The sequence below is a fragment of the Triticum urartu genome, chromosome 1A (genome assembly GCF_056163025.1).
Source record: "Triticum urartu cultivar PI428250 chromosome 1A, HENAU_Tu73, whole genome shotgun sequence".
NCBI lineage: Eukaryota > Viridiplantae > Streptophyta > Magnoliopsida > Poales > Poaceae > Triticum > Triticum urartu.
In genome coordinates this window covers 520,599,058-520,615,814 of record NC_141873.1, presented here as the reverse complement: position 1 = coordinate 520,615,814, position 16,757 = coordinate 520,599,058, and the positions used below count along the sequence as shown (strand labels likewise).

The following is a 16,757-nucleotide window of genomic DNA, read 5'->3' as shown; positions in this document are numbered from 1 at the left end:
CCCATCAGCATGGAGTTTCTTCATGCGCTTCACACCAATATGACTTAAACAGCAGTGCCATAAATAAGTTGCACTATCATTATTAACTTTGCATCTTTTGGTTTCAATATTATGAATATGTGTATCACTACGATCGAGATCCAACGAACTTGTTTCATTGGGTGTATGACCATCGAAGGTTTTATTCATGTAAACAGAACAACAATTATTCTCTGACTTTAATGAATAACCGTATTGCAATAAACATGATCAAATCATATTCATGCTCAACGCAAAAACCAAATAACACTTATTTAGGTTCAACACTAATCCCAAAAGTATAGGGGAGTGTGCGATGATGATCATATCAATCTTGGAACTATTTCCAACACACATCATCACTTCACCCTTAACTAGTCTCTGTTTATTCTGCAACTCCTGTTTCGAGTTACTACTCTTAGCAACTGATCCAGTATCAAATACTGAGGGGTTGCTATAGACACTAGTAAAGTACACATCAATAACATGTATATCAAATATACTTTTGTTCACTTTGCCATCCTTCTTATGCGCCAAATACTTGGGGTAGTTCCGCTTCCAGTGACCAGTCCCTTTGCAGTAGAAGCACTTAGTCTCAAGCTTAGGACCAGACTTGGGCTTCTTCACTTGAGCAGCAACTTGCTTGCTGTTTTTCTTGAAGTTCCCCTTTATCCCTTTGCCCTTTTCTTGAAACTAGTGATCTTGTCAACCATCAACACTTGATGCTCTTTCTTGATTTTTACCTTCATCGATTTCATCATCATGAAAAGCTCGGGATTCGTTTTCGTCATCCCTTGCATACTATAGTTCATCACGAAGTTCGACTAACTTGGTGATGGTGACTAGAGAATTCTGTCAATCACTATCTTATCTGGAAGATTAACTCCCACTTGATTCAAGCGATTGTAGTACCCAGACAATCTGAGCACATGCTCACTAGTTGAGCGATTCTCCTCCATCTTTTAGCTATAGAACTTGTTGGAGACTTCATATCTCTCAACTCGGGTATTTGCTTGAAATATTAACTTCAATTCCTGGAACATCTCATATGGTCCATGACGTTCAAAACGTCTTTGAAGTCCCGATTCTAAGCCGTTAAGCATGGTGCACTAAACTATCAAGTAGTCATCATATTTAGCTAGCCAAACGTTCATAACGTCAGCATTTGCTCCTGCAATAGGTCTGTCACCTAGTGGTGCATCAAGGACATAATTCCTCTGTGCAGCAATGAGGATAAACCTCAGATCACGGATCCAATCCGCATCATTGCTACTAACATCTTTCAACACAATTTTCTCTAGGAACATATCAAAATAAACACAGGGAAGCAACAACGCGAGCTATTGATCTACAACATAATTTGCAAAATACTACCAGGACTAAGTTCATGATAAATTTAAGTTCAATTAATCATATTACTTAAGAACTCCCACTTAGATAGACATCCCTCTAATCCTCTAAGTGATCACGTGATCCAAATCAACTAAACCATGTCCGATCATCACATGAGATGGAGCAGTTTCATTGGTGAACATCACTATGTTGATCATATCTACTATATGATTCACGCTCGACCTTTCGGTCTCCGTGTTCCAAGGCCATATCTGTATATGCTTGGCTCGTCAAGTATAACCTGAGTATTCCGCGTGTGCAACTGTTTTGCACCCGTTGTATTTGAACGTAGAGCCTATCACACCCGATCATCACGTGGTGTCTCAGCACGAAGAACTTTCGCAACGGTGCATACTCAGGGAGAACACTTCTTGATAATTAGTGAGAGATCATCTTAAAATGCTACCATCAAACTAAGCAAAAATAAGATGTATAAAAGATAAACATCATATGCAATCAAAATATGTGACATGATATGGCCATCATCATCTTGCTTCTTTGATCTCCATCTCCAAAGTACTGTCATGATCTATATCGTCACCGGCATGACACCATGATCTCCATCATCTTGATCTATATCAATATGTCGTCACGTGGTCGTCTCGCCAACAATTGCTCTTGCAACTATTGCTATCGCATAGCGATAAAGTAAAGCAATTATTGGACGCTTGCATCTTATGCAATAGAGAGACAACCATAAGGATTTTGCTAGTTGCTGATAACTTCAACAAAACATGATCATCTCATACAACAACTTATATCTCATCACGTTTTGACCATATCACATCACAACATGCCCTGCAAAAACAAGTTAGACGTCCTCTACTTTGTTGTTGCAAGTTTTACGTGGCTGCTACGGGCTTAAGCAAGAACCAATCTTACCTACGCATCAAAACCACAACGATAGTTTGTCAAGTTGGCTCCGTTTTAACCTTCGCAAGGACCGGGCGTAGCCACACTCGGTTCAACTAAAGTTGGAGAGACTGTCGCCCGCAAGCCACCTATGTGCAAAGCACGTCGGGAGAACCGGTCTCGCGTAAGCGTACGCGTAATGTCGGTCCGGGTTGTCTCGTCCAACAATACCGCCAAACCAAAGTATGACATGCTGGTAGGCAGTATGACTTATATCGCCCACAACTCACTTGTGTTCTACTCGTGCATATAACATCAAACCATAAAACCTAGGCTCGGATGCCACTGTTGGGGAACGTAGTAATTTCAAAAAAATTCCTACGCACACGCAAGATCATGGTGATGCATAGCAACGAGATGGGAGAGTGTTGTCTACGTACCCTCGTAGACCGAAGCGGAAGCGTTGACGCAACATAGAGGAAGTAGTCGTACGTCTTCCCGGTCCAACCGATCCAAGCACCATTACTCCGGCACCTCCGAGTTCTTGGCACACGTTCAGCTCGATGACGCTCCCCGGGCTCCGATCCAGCATAGCTTCGGGGAGGAGTTCTGTCAGCACGACGGCGTGGTGACGATCTTGATGTTCAACCGTCGCAGGGCTTCGCCTAAGCACTGCTACAATATGATCGAGGTGTAATATCGTGGAGGGGGGCACCGCACACCGCTAAGGAACGATCACGAAGATCAACTTGTGTGTCTATGGGGTGCCCCCTGCCCCCGTATATAAAGGAGTGGAGGAGGGGAGGGCCGGCCCTCTCTATGGCGCGCCCTAGGGGAGTCCTACTCCCACCGGGAGTAGGATTCCCCATTTCCTAGTCCAACTAGGAGTCCTTCCATGTAGTAGGAGTAGGAGACAAGGAAGGGGAAGGGAGAAGGGAAGGAAGGAGAGGGCGCAGCCCCTCCCCCTAGTCCAATTCGGACTAGGCCTTGGGGGGGCGCGCGGCCTGCCCTAGGCAGCCCCTCTCTCTTTCCCGTATGGCCCAATAAGGCCCAATACTTCTCCCCCCATATTCCCGTAACTCCCCGGTACTCCGAAAAATACCCGAATCACTCGGAACCTTTCCGATGTCCGAATATAGTCGTCCAATATATCGATCTTTACGTCTCGACCATTTCGAGACTCCTCGTCATGTCCCCGATCTCATCCGGGAGTCCGAACTCCTTCGGTACATCAAAACTCATAAACTCATAATATAACTGTCATCGAAACCTTAAGCTTGCGGACCCTACGGTTCGAGAACAATGTAGACATGACCGAGACACGTCTCCGGTCAATAACCAATAGCGGGACCTGGATGCCCATATTGGCTCCTACATATTCTACGAAGATCTTTATCGGTCAGACCGCATAACAATATACGTTGTTCCCTTTGTCATCGGTATGTTACTTGCCTGAGATTCGATCGTCGGTATCCAATACCTAGTTCAATCTCGTTACCGGCAAGTCTCTTTACTCGTTCCGTAATACATCATCCCGCAACTAACTCATTAGTTGCAATGCTTGCAAGGCTTAAGTGATGTGCATTACCGAGAGGGCCCAGAGATACCTCTCCGACATTCGGAGTGACAAATCCTAATCTCGAAATATGCCAACCCAACATGTACCTTTGGAGACACCTGTAGAGCTCCTTTATAATCACCCAGTTACGTTGTGACGTTTGGTAGCACACAAAGTGTTCCTCCGGCAAACGGGAGTTGCATAATCTCATAGTCATAGGAACATGTATAAGTCATGAAGAAAGCAATAGCAACATACTAAACGATCGGGTGCTAAGCTAATGGAATGGGTCATGTCAATCAGATCATTCAACTTATGATGTGATCCCGTTAATCAAATAACAACTCTTTGTCCATGTTTAGGAAACATAACCATCTTTGATTAACGAGCTAGTCAAGTAGAGGCATACTAGTGACAGTCTGTTTGTCTATGTATTCACACATGTATTATGTTTCCGGTTAATACAATTCTAGCATGAATAATAAACATTTATCATGATATAAAGAAATAAATAATAACTTTATTATTGCCTCTAGGGCATATTTCCTTCAGCGCACACTTAAGGTTTCGATGACAGTTATATTATGAGTTTATGAGTTTTGATGTACCGAAGTTAGTTCGGAGTCCCGGATGTGATCACGGACATGACGAGGAGTCTCGAAATGGTTGAGACATAAAGATTTATATATTGGATGGCTATATTCGGACACCGGAAGTGTTCCGGGGAAGTTTCGGATAAAACCGGGGCACCGGGGGGTTACCGGAACCCCCCGGGGGGTTAATGGGCATCATGGGGCTAGAGTGGAGAAGAGGAGGGGCGGCCAGGGCAGGCCGCGCGCCCCCTCTCCCCCTAGTCCGAATTGGACAAGGAGGGAGGGGCGGCGCCCCCCTCTCCTCTCTCCCTTCCTTCCCCCTCTCCTAATTGGACAAGGAAAGGGAGGGGAGTCCTACTCTCGGTAGGAGTAGGACTCCTCCTGCACGCCTCCTACTAGGGCCGGCCGCACCCCCCCTTGGATCCTTTATATACGGAGGCAAGAGGCACCCCTTGACACACAAGTTGATCCACGTGATCATATTCTTAGCCGTGTGCGGTGCCCCCTTCCACCATAGTCCTCGATAATATTGTAGCGGTGCTTAGGCGAAGCCCTGCGACGGCAGTACATCAAGATCGTCACCACACCGTCGTGCTGACGGAACTCTTCCCCGACACTTTGCTGGATCGGAGTTCGGGGATCGTCATCGAGCTGAACGTGTGCTAGAACTCGGAGGTGCCGTAGTTTCGGTGCTTGATCGGTCGGGCCGTGGAGACGTACGACTACATCAACCAAACGCTTCCGTTGTCGATCTACAAGGGTACGTAGATCACACTCTCCCCCTCTCGTTGCTATGCATCACCATGATCTTGCGTGTGTGTAGGAAAATTTTGAAATTACTACGTTCCCCAACAGTTATTTGGAACGTGGCTAAACGGAGTGGATTCAAACACAGCGAGACATATTCGGATATGAGTATGCACTTTATTATGGGCTATATGGAACACTAGGAATGACATGATATTTAACCAGAAAAACTTTGTCAACTTTGTGCAGGTTATATACAGAGCTACTGCTTGGATCCGTACGTGGTTGATAACCCACAAGTATAGGGGATCGCAACAGTTTTCGAGGGTAGATTATTCAACCCAAATTTATTGATTTGACACAAGGGGAGTCAAAGAATATTTGCAAGTATTAGCAGCTGAGTTGTCAATTCAACCACACCTGGAGATTAATTATCTACAACAAAGTGATCAGTAGCAAAGTCGTATGATAGCTTTGACAGTAGTAGCAACAATAATAGTAATAGTAGCAGTGATATCAATGATTTTGTAGCAAGTGTAATAGTAACGATAACAATGGTAATTTAGCATAAACAATATAAGAGAAATTCATAGGCATTGGATTGGTGAATTCGTTGGATGATATTCATCATATAACAGTCATAACCTAGGGCGATAAGGCACTAGCTCTAGTTTATAAATATAATGTAGGCATGTATTTCGTAAATAGTCATACGTGTTTATGGAAAGAACTTGCATGGCATCTTTTGTCCTACCCTCCCGTGACGGCGGGGTCCTATTAGAAACCAAGGGATATTAAGACATCCTTTTAATAGAGATCCGGAACAAAGCATTAACACATAATGAATACATGAACACCTCAAACTACGGTCATCACCGGGAAGTGTCCCGACTTCTGTCACTCCGGGGTTGCCAGGTCATAACACGTAGTAGGTGACTATAACTTGCAAAATCGGATCTAGAACATAGATAGAATGGTGATAATGTAAACGATTCAGATCTGAAATCATGGCACCCGAGACCAAAGTTACAAGCATTAAGCATGGCAAAGTCATAGCAATATCAATCTCAGAACATAATGGATACTAGGGATCAAGCCCTAACAAAACTAACTCGATTACATGATGAATCTCATCCAACTCCTCACCGACCAGAGAGCCTACGACGGAATTACTCATTCCCAGTAGGGAGCATCATGGAATTGGTGATGGAGAAGGGTTGGTGATGATGAAGATCGAAGATCCCCCTCTTCGGAGCCCCAAACGGACTCCAGATCTGGCCTCTCGATGAAGAACATGAGGTGGCAGCGGCTCCGTCTCGTGAAATGTGATAAATCTTCCTTCCTATTTTTTTCTCTGAAAATGTGATTTTATAGTATCAAGGTTGAGGTCTGCGGGGCCACCAGGAGAGGACAACCCACCTGGGCATGCCTGTAGGGGGTGCGCGCCCTGGTGGGTTGTGCCCACCCAGGTGCCCTCGTCCGGTGGTTCTTGGCTCCAGAAATTATCTGTTATTGTATAAAAATTCCTCGCAAAGTTTCGTTCCAATCCGAAAACTTTTATTCCTGCACAAAAACAACACCACGGTAGTTCTACTGAAAACAACATCGGTCCAGGTTAGTTTCATTCAAATCATGCAAATTAGAGTCCAAAACAAGAGGAAAAGCATTAGAAAAAGTAGATACGACGGAGACGTATCAGTCGTTACTCGCCCATGCGGACTCCAGAGAGCGTTTGGATGCTGGGTGCAACCGATGGAAGACGGTAGCACGGATTATCTTCAACAGTTTTGGATGGCGAGTTACTAATAGGCTTGGTGTATAGGCATCGTGGCCTGTTACTGTTTTTGCCGAATGTGGCACTGTTTTTATTTCTTCTTGCTTTGCTCCATTTGAGAGCTAGACTTGCACTTCAGACTTGTGATCATACTTTGTTTTAATAATATGGTTGCATGCATCATTTTGATGTAGAGGCCGGGGGTGATCATCCTTTTCAAAAAAAACCTTGGTCGAAGATGAGTTACTCCTTCATTCAAATGAGAGACATTTTGATGCTTAGTCCCCTATTATGTACATGCATGATACTACCCTTGTTCTAACAACAAACATGAATTTCTCGCAACAAGAAAACATAAACATAATGTTTGCTAGGAGAAACATAAGTATTTGGGTTTTATCTTCATGAAATCTAGACAGTCTATATATTTAAATAATTTTCATATCTTTTTAACCAATTGTTTTCTTCAATTTAAGAGACATCATTGCCTAAAATGGTACCAACTGCTATAGCTCTATCAACAAGGACATGGTTATCTAGAACAACAAAAGTGTTGCTTACCTTTAGAAATTTTCACATTTTTTTGGTTTTCTTCAGGTTATTATTGTTTGAAATTTTCAACTCAGTCCTCATTTGACTCGGCCTAAAATATGAGGCAATGGTAGAATCCAATCCACTCCAAGCCAATACAACCAAGAGAGATGGCTTGCATAGCCCTAGGTAGAATCTCATGAAAAAGGTGTCCAAACACAGGCCACAACCATGTCCATGTGAACCATGAGGTATGTATCGATTACATCGGGCATGTTCGGTTGCTTCCATCTATTTTCGACCCCTTGCATGAGTGACCCATAGAGGTTGAATGGGCTAATACAACCTCTAAACCATGTTTTGCACGTCACATTTGGTTGCCCACAAAGCCCTAGGTTGCATGAGAGCAGAAAACACCAGCACCATGTTTGGTTGCAAGTCTGTGCTCCCCAGATGAAATGTGTTGTTGTTGATTAGGTTCTAGGCATGCGGTGTAGTTACGTCTTCTTCGAGTGCTGAGGTTACCGACAGACAAAGTCATAGGCATAAGAGTGGCAGCAACACTAACGAACAAAATACTAAACAACATAGATTACACTACGACATATTAGTAGCAGCAACACTAAAGTAGCAACAACAACATTGAACAATAGTCAAAATAGTTCACATCACACACATGCTAACAAACAAAGATATTTAAACCCTCACTCATTGATCATTTCAAGCGCTAGACCGCGGTCGACACACTTGATGACGACCTCCGCGAGAACGGTCAAAGATGGTGACCCTAAAAACATCTTAGTTCAACATCTTGAAGGTCAGGAAGTAGCTAGATAATCTGCAGCTGGTGAGCAATCGCAAAGCTTAGACACCCTTGATCCATGGTAACCCTCCCCTTACAATCCATTTGCATTTGGTTTTCTCTTCAGAGTGATCTCCCTTGGGGTGGTGCCTAGGTACTGATGGACGGTATCAAGGATGGGAAGTAACTCCAACCGGGTGCTAACAGCACCTTCCATTAGTGGGTTGGAGAAACTTCCTCATGGAACTGTACAACCTTTGTCGCCATCCCCCCGCACCTCTTAGAGACACTGCTTTCTCCTGCATCCTTAGAGCAATTGCCCTGAGGAGCATTGCTTAGGACTAGCTTGCCGGAAGAGCACTGCAATGAAGATCATGAAGCTTGACACACTACCACATTGCACCACTACAGTGATAGAGCAACAATGCATCACTACACTAGTAAGCATCGGTAAAGCTTGAATGATCTTCACTGCGTGCCATCATGGAAGGGGACAGCTCATACAAGGATTAGAACTACAATATGTTGAACCAACCGTCGTATGACTGGTCGCCCTAATACATGGACTGTGCATCAGTGAGGATCAGGAAGCTCAACACACCATCATGAAACATGCATATACATACAGATTCGATCGGGACTAAAATCATACTCCCTCTATGAAGAAATATAAGATCGTTTAGACATGTACTACACATGAACATAATACACAATTTAGGCCTAAAATCATTGATCTCCCCAGATCAAATCATATATCTCCCAAAAATCAAACCCTTAATCAACCCCCAAATTCAACCCAAACCGGAAACAGAAGGATATTACTTGCCTCCTACATACAGATCCGATGGCTTCAGGGCTTACCGTCATTGAAGAAGTGTTCATGAAGCGTGTTTGGATGATCATCACTGGTGGTCGCCGCTTAGATCTTCCCACCGCGGGGTCACCATCTAGATCTTCCCGTCGTTGATGCTCACGACGGTGAGGAACCATGGAAGGTGAGAGGAGAGTGATTGTAAAGACATGGGCGAGTGAGAGGTAGAGCTCCACGTTTCCCGCTCGTCCCCGCTCGTGTAGTCATGTGCCCTCTTTGTGCTCGCTTGGTTATGGCTTGTCAGAAATGATTGATTCAGCCGTTCCTCCAGATCCAGTCTATGGGCTGGTTTGAGGAGCTCAACGAAACACGACCTCATCTCCCTAATCTTGCTATCAAACAGATAAAATTAATCACTCAAGAAATTAGACCCAGTTCTTCTCATTCATCCATCCATGTTACAAACCAACCATGTGCCAGCCAGCCACGTCACATACCCATATTTGCAAGCAGGGCACCAGCATAGGAAAAGTATCAAGTCATACCATCCCTTACATGCTCCATTGATATCAACCTTAAAAAAACAAATTTTAATATTTCAACAAAAATTCGATTCTTTTGTGAAGGCATGTGTCTACAAGCCCTAAAAAACTCATAACCGAATTTGAAATACACATTGAGAAACAAAAAAGAAGATAAATCTAGCATAAATAGTGTTCAAAAAATAGTAGAGCAAAAAATGACCCTATTCTTTTTTTGCGAGGGAAAAAATGTCACTATTCACATTTGGATTTGTCTTTTTAGTTTCTTCATGTGCACGTTGAATTTGGATTTGCAGTTAGGGATTATAGACACATTCCTTGTGAACATTCACATTTTTGTCTAGAAATTCTGGAAACATTTTAAATCATTTTTTGAATGAAAGCATGGAGCTTGTGAGAGTTAGTATAATTGAGTATTCTTTTTTTCTTTTTCGGATGGGTATCATTGAGTATTCTGCCCACCCGTGAAGGGCAACGCTGGCAGATGAAAGAGTCGGGACACTGCGCATACGGCCGCAGCAAGACGCGTCAGGAGCCTGCCTTCAAGCTTCAGCCAAGCTGGAATCGTCATTCCATATTCTAACCTCCAGGTCGACACCGTTACCGTGCAACCCAAACTTTTGTGGTTTGTCAGATTGCTCAGGCATATTGGACAATCATTACAATATAAAACAGAGAGAAGAAAACTAGCTACTCAAATACTCCCTTCGTTCGGAATTACTTGTCTCGAAAATGAATATATCTAGAACTAAAATACGTCTAGATACATTCATTTCTGCGACAAGTAATTCCGACCGGAGGGAGTAAAACTTAACAAATGAACATTAACTTTATCCAAAAACTAGGGCATCTTGTGACATAGGAGTATAAACAACCTGCATTACTATGCTTAGAATGTACTACTCCCTCCGGTCCGGTGTATAGGGCTCACTATCAATTTATATTTGTTCCAAAACACTTCAAGAATAAGGCCCGCTAGAATTAATTAGCCTACTTAATTGCCCCCGCTCTTCCATGTGGACGCCACATTTCCTTCTCCTTCGGTAGTGTTGGTTTCACACGCATGCAGGTACTATGAACACGGCTGTGTGGCTGCATGGCTATTAAAAAAATATGTGCTCGCTCAGCTCCTTCACGCACATACATACAGATGTGAACAGGGCTGCATGGCTGCATGGCGATTTAAAAAAAAAAAAACCGAGGCTAGCTCGACTCCTTCACATGCATGCAGATGTGAAAACCAATCTGCATCGTTGCGTTCGTTCGCCTCTTCCATGCGGACGGAAATAGAGTGGCAAAATCCTACCGCGGCAGACAAAACTCCAAATATTTCCAGGCAAAGTCCAAATATTACATGAATTAAAGTACTAAAACTTGATGTACGAAACAATTGTACACATTTTTTTTAATCGTAAACGACAATGGGAGAGGCTCCCACTGACTTTCTATTACTCACAAGAAACCAATTACATCAATGTTACAAGTGGGTTTTTAGTGGCCCCCCGGCCATGGCCTACAAAATCAAACTAAGCAAGTGTCACAAGCTTTGTATGCGGACAAGTCCAAAATATACTACGGAGTAGGAACAACGTTAAGCCACTCTATTGACGCGTCAACGTAGTCCTTGTCAATTGTCAAGCGGACCAGCAATTTTCCTTCTTTCTCAAGTGTTTTTTTTTCTTCATGTGCGGTACATCATAATGAATTGTGCCCTTCTTGCGTATGATCTCCCTCATGCAAGCTTGGTGGCTCAAGAATATCCTACAAGATCAAGCAAATAATGTGTTAATTTCTTATCTGATGAAACTTTAACAAGTTAAAAAGATCCAAAGGGACTGACCTATTAAGTTTTTCATGTGGATATTCGGCTAAAGATTGGTTAACTTTAGCAAGAATTTCGGCAAGAGTCTTGGGCATTTTTTCCGCAAACATAGATTGGATTGAGGCAAACCAAGCAAGATCTAAAATGTATGTGTCCGGTGAATTAGGTTGTTGATAAATCATCCTAATGTTCCAACCACCTCTAGCGGCCTCCGTAAGAAACACTGGATCGTCGGGCTGTATGTGCGCTCTCGCGTTATCTTGTTGAATATAGATTGTGTTGTTTCTATCCCAGGCCGGCCACTTAGCTTTTATAGCCGGTAGCACAAAGTTGCATAAATACTTCCTGCTTTTAGCCCTGTCTACATCCGTGCAAGGCTTGATCTCCCACTCTCCCTTCTTCCTGTTGCAAATAAAATGATTTTTTGTTAGTGCGGAAACTTAATCAAGAAAATGTTGCGAGATATTTTTTTTTACAGAACTAACCTATTAGCGCTTTTCTTTTGTGCTTGAACCCACTCAACACAGGCCCACACACCAATCTTTCCATCAAAAATGCAATTTCCTTGGGCATCATATCTTGGTCTAGCCATTGCCGATAGGAACATTATCTTCTGGATATGACCCTTATTCTTAGTCTCTCTCTTTGGGGCTTCCTCTCTATGGCTCAAATAGACATTTTCTTTCTTCTTGATTCGATAATTTACCATCTCGTCTTCTTTGGAGTAGAAACGACTCGGGTATGTGAAATGTGAACCCTCATATTGTCATCACTGAATGGGAAAACCACATCTAAAAGAAGATGAGACGGTAAATTATCCTGGGGGGAGAGCGCGTGAGGAACAGGGGCAAGAAACGCACGCAAAAACGCTCGGTGCACGAATCCTTGGGAAGCTCGAGTATGTACCACGTCACGGTTCTCCAGCGCCACTGGCCGTCTGCCCACGCCAAGGCCCCGTAGCGAGTACTAGTAGCCCCCACCAAGGCCCCGTAGCGTGGTACTGGTACTCTCACAAAAAAATAAATTATGTAGGCAGTACGACCGGTCAATCGTGTAGCTGTGGCCTGTGGGTTGTGGCGGGCACGCGGGTGACCTAAGCCGAGGCCTCGCATGCATCCCGTCTGTCGTCATGCATGACCGGGTCCGACGGTTCTCCTATCTTTTATTAAGCCCCTGTATAATGCATTAATGCAAGTTGCTTAGTTCAGAGATGGGTGAAACCTGATGTAGATTTTTTATCAAAAATCAATGTTGATGCTGCTTTTCATCCGGATGTTACAGGAGGATGGGGTATACGGGCTAGAGATAATGATGGAGTGTCCATTTGCCAAGTACACCCGATCTAGCCTATGTGTCGGAGGGAGTAGCATCGCCGGTGACATGTGTCAACAGTAGCGATCAAGACACAAACGCTACGAGAACCAAGCACCAGGAGTGGGCCGGCCCAGGAGACAGCCTTGCCTGCCGGCTCGGCTGGCTGGCCCGGAATGGGCCCATGTGTGCAGTGTACTTAAACCTGGCGATAGCGTGTGAGTGGCTGGCGAACGGCTGGCAAGCTAGCAAACTTTCCCCTTTCGTGTTGTAACAGAAATCCTTCCTCCTCCTTTGATCCCCTCTCTATGAACTTGTGAATTGTAGCTCGATTCGGCGATAATGGAGGCTGGTTGAGTGAATTGTTGATTGTGTGCTAACAACCTGGTATCAGAGTCGTCCCGTCCAGGAGCTGCCTCAACACCACCACCGCACGCGCCTGGCAAATCGCTGACGAGCCAAGGCGATGGAGCGGATTTTGCTGGAGACCAAGGCGATCTACGAGCTTCTCCGCGCCGACTTCGACGCTGCCCTCGCCAAGAGCTCCTCCGAGCGAAGCGAAGAGATGGTTTCCGCGCTCGCGAAGCTGGATTCCAAACTCGACCAGCTATCGGGACGACTCGTGGATGTGAAGCTGTCCCTTGGGATCGACATCGACGAACTGCGCGGGGAGATGGCCGCGGATCGCGGCACTGCGTCGTCGCCCGCATCACCCACTTCTCAAGGTCCCCCTTCGGCCACCACCAAGTCCACAGCTCTGGCAAGCGGCACCACGAGCCAGGAAGGGCTCCGACTGGAGGTCGATCTATGCCCACCCACTCCAAAGTACATTCCTCCACCGGCCAAAGGTATGCAGCAGGACCAGATTGTGCTCAGGCAGCCGAATCAACCTTTGGAATTTTTTCGCCCATTCTCTGCGGATTCTTCTAGTTTCGGTCCCCGGATCGAGTTGCCCAAATTCGATGGGACAAACCCCAAGTTGTGGCAGACCCGATGTGAGGATTATTTCAAGTTTTGGAACACTCCAGTGCACTAGTGGATCCCTTTCGCTACCGCTCTGTTTGAAGGTGCAGCGGCACGATGGCTTGAATCAGTCCAACGCCGCGCTCCGGGCATAGCGTGGCCTGAATTTTGTTTGTTGTTGCAATCCCGCTTTGGACGCAACAAGCATCAGCATATACTCAGGCATATGTTTAACATCCGCCAGACCAGCACAGTCAAGGATTACGTGGAGCGATTCTTAGAGTTGTTTGATCAGTTGACTGCATATGAGCCAAATCCCAGTCAGGTACATTATGTCACTCGATTCATGGAGGGGCTAGTGCCATCAGTCCGACTGCTGGTGGGTATTCAACAACCTTCAGATCTGGACGCAACATATGCTCTGGCCCTGCTATCTGAAGAACTTGGAGATCACTCGTTCCAGCCAACAGTTTCAGTTAGTTTAGTGTCTCACAACAAGAAAAAAATCCAGCCATCTGCTCGCAGTGTTATTGTCAGTAAGGCAGTAGAGGACAGACATACTACAAAAACAAGCCGTCCAGCCTCGGTTGAGGACCGCGGGTCAGCTCTTCGTGCCTACAAGAAATCTAAGGGACTCTGTTTCATTTGTGGAGAGCATTGGGCAAGAGATTGCTACGTCTTGAGCTTGCGTTGGATTTCCCCGAAGAGGAAAGGATGATGCAGCAGAGTAGTGTAAGTATTTCCCTCAGTTTTTTAGAACCAAGGTATCAATCCAGTAGGAGGCCACGCTCAAGTCCCTCGTTGAAGGAAATATGCCCTAGAGGCAATAATAAAGTTATTATTTATTTCCTTATATCATGATAAATGTTTATTATTCATGCTAGAATTGTATTAACCGAAAACATAATACATGTGTGAATACATAGACAAACAGAGTGTCACTAGTATGCCTCTACTTGACTAGCTCGTTGATCAAAGAGGTTATGTTTCCTAACCATAGACATGAGTTGTCATTTGATTAACGGGATCACATCATTAGGAGAATGATGTGATTGAGTTGACCCATTCCGTTAGCATAGCACTTGATCGTTTAGTTTGTTGCTATTGCTTTCTTCATGACTTATACATGTTCCTATGACTATGAGATTATGCAACTCCCGTTTACCGGAGGAACACTTTGTGTGCCACCAAACGTCACAGTGTAACTGGGTGATTATAAAGGTGCTCTACAGGTGTCTCCGAAGGTACTTGTTGGGTTGGCATATTTCAAGATTAGGATTTGTCACTCCGATTGTCGGAGAGGTATCTCTGGGCCCTCTCGGTAATGCACATCACTTAAGCCTTGCAAGCATTGCAACTAATGAGTTAGTTGCAGGATGATGTATTACGGAACGAGTAAAGAGACTTGCCGGTAACGAGATTGAACTAGGTATTGAGATACCGACGATCGAATCTCGGGCAAGTAACATACCGATGACAAAGGGAACAACGTATGTTGTTATGCGGTCTGACCGATAAAGATCTTCGTAGAATATGTGGGAGCCAATATGAGCATCCAGGTTTCGTTATTGGTTATTGACCGGAGACGTGTCTCGGTCATGTCTACATTGTTCTCGAACCCGTAGGGTCCGCACACTTAAGGTTTCGATGACAGTTATATTATGAGTTTATGAGTTTTGATGTACCGGAGGAGTTCGGAGTCCCGGATGAGATCGGGGACATGACGAGGAGTCTCTAAATGGTCGAGATGTAAAGATCGATATATTGGACGACTATATTCGGACATCGAAAAGGTTCCGGTGATTCGGGTATTTTTCGGAGTACCGGAGAGTTACGGGAATACGTATTGGGCCTTATTGGGCCATACGGGAAAGAAGGAAAAGGGCCTCAAGGGTGGCCGCACCCCTCCCCTTGGCCTGGTCCGAATTGGACTAGGGAAGGGGGGCGCCCCCTTCCTTTCTTCTACTTTTCCCTTCCTCTTTTCCTATTCCATATGGGAGGTGGAATCCTACTAGGACTAGGGAGTCCTAGTAGGACTCCACACTTGGCGCGCCCCCTCCTAGGGCCGGCCTCCTCCTCCCTTGCTCCTTTATATACGGGTGCAGGGGGGCACCCCAAAGACACAACAATTGATCATTGATCTCTTAGCCGTGTGCGGTGCCCCCTTCCACCATAATCCTCGATAATATTGTAGCGGTGCTTAGGCGAAGCCCTGCGAGGGTAGAACATCAAGATCGTCACCACGCCGGCGTGCTGACGGAACTCTTCCCCGACATTCTGCTGGATCGGAGTCCGGGGATCGTCATCGAGCTGAACGTGTGCTAGAACTCGGAGGTGCCGTAGTTTCGGTGCTTGATCGGTCGGGCCATGAAGACGTACGACTACAGCAACCGTGTTGTGCTAACGCTTCCGCTTTCGGTCTACGAGGGTACGTAGACAACACTCTCCTCTCTCGTTGCTATGCATCACCATGATCTTGCGTGTGCGTAGGAAGATTTTGAAATTACTACGTTCCCCAACAGTGGCATCTGAGCCTAGGTTTTATGCGTTGATGTTATGCACGAGTAGAACACAAGTGAGTTGTGGGCGATATAAGTCATACTGCTTACCAGCATGTCATACTTTGGTTCGACGGTATTGTTGGATGAAGCGGCCCGGACCAACATTACGCGTACGCTTACACGAGACTAATTCTACCGACGTGCTTTGCACACAGGTGGCTGGCGGGTGTCAGTTTCTCCAACTTTAGTTGAACTGAGTGTGGCTACGCCCGGTCCTTGCGAACGTTAAAACAACACCAACTTGACAAACTATTGTTGTGGTTTTGATGCGTAGGTAAGAACGGTTCTTGCTAAGCCTGTAGCAGCCACGTAAAACTTGCAACAACAAAGTAGAGGACGTCTAACTTGTTTTTGCAGGGCATGTTGTGATGTGATATGGTCAAGACATGATGCTAAATTTTATTGTATGATATGATCATGTTTTGTAACCGAGTTATCGGCAACTCGCAGGAGCCATATGGTTGTCGCTTTATTGTATGC

The 16,757-nt window shown here is 45.0% G+C and overlaps 1 protein-coding gene across 1 annotated transcript; it reads right to left on the bottom strand.

Annotated features, from left to right (window-relative positions):
- Positions 1-9,214: 9,214 nt before the first annotated feature.
- On the bottom strand, positions 9,215-12,554 carry LOC147992163 (uncharacterized). The gene is made up of 5 exons (XM_087538949.1): positions 12,303-12,554; positions 11,924-12,199; positions 11,461-11,840; positions 11,265-11,381; positions 9,215-9,470 (listed from the first exon to the last, which is right to left on the bottom strand). Exons 1-5 carry the CDS (start codon positions 12,552-12,554, stop codon positions 9,215-9,217), a joined length of 1,281 nt encoding a protein of 426 aa, XP_087395075.1.
- Positions 12,555-16,757: the final 4,203 nt, after the last annotated feature.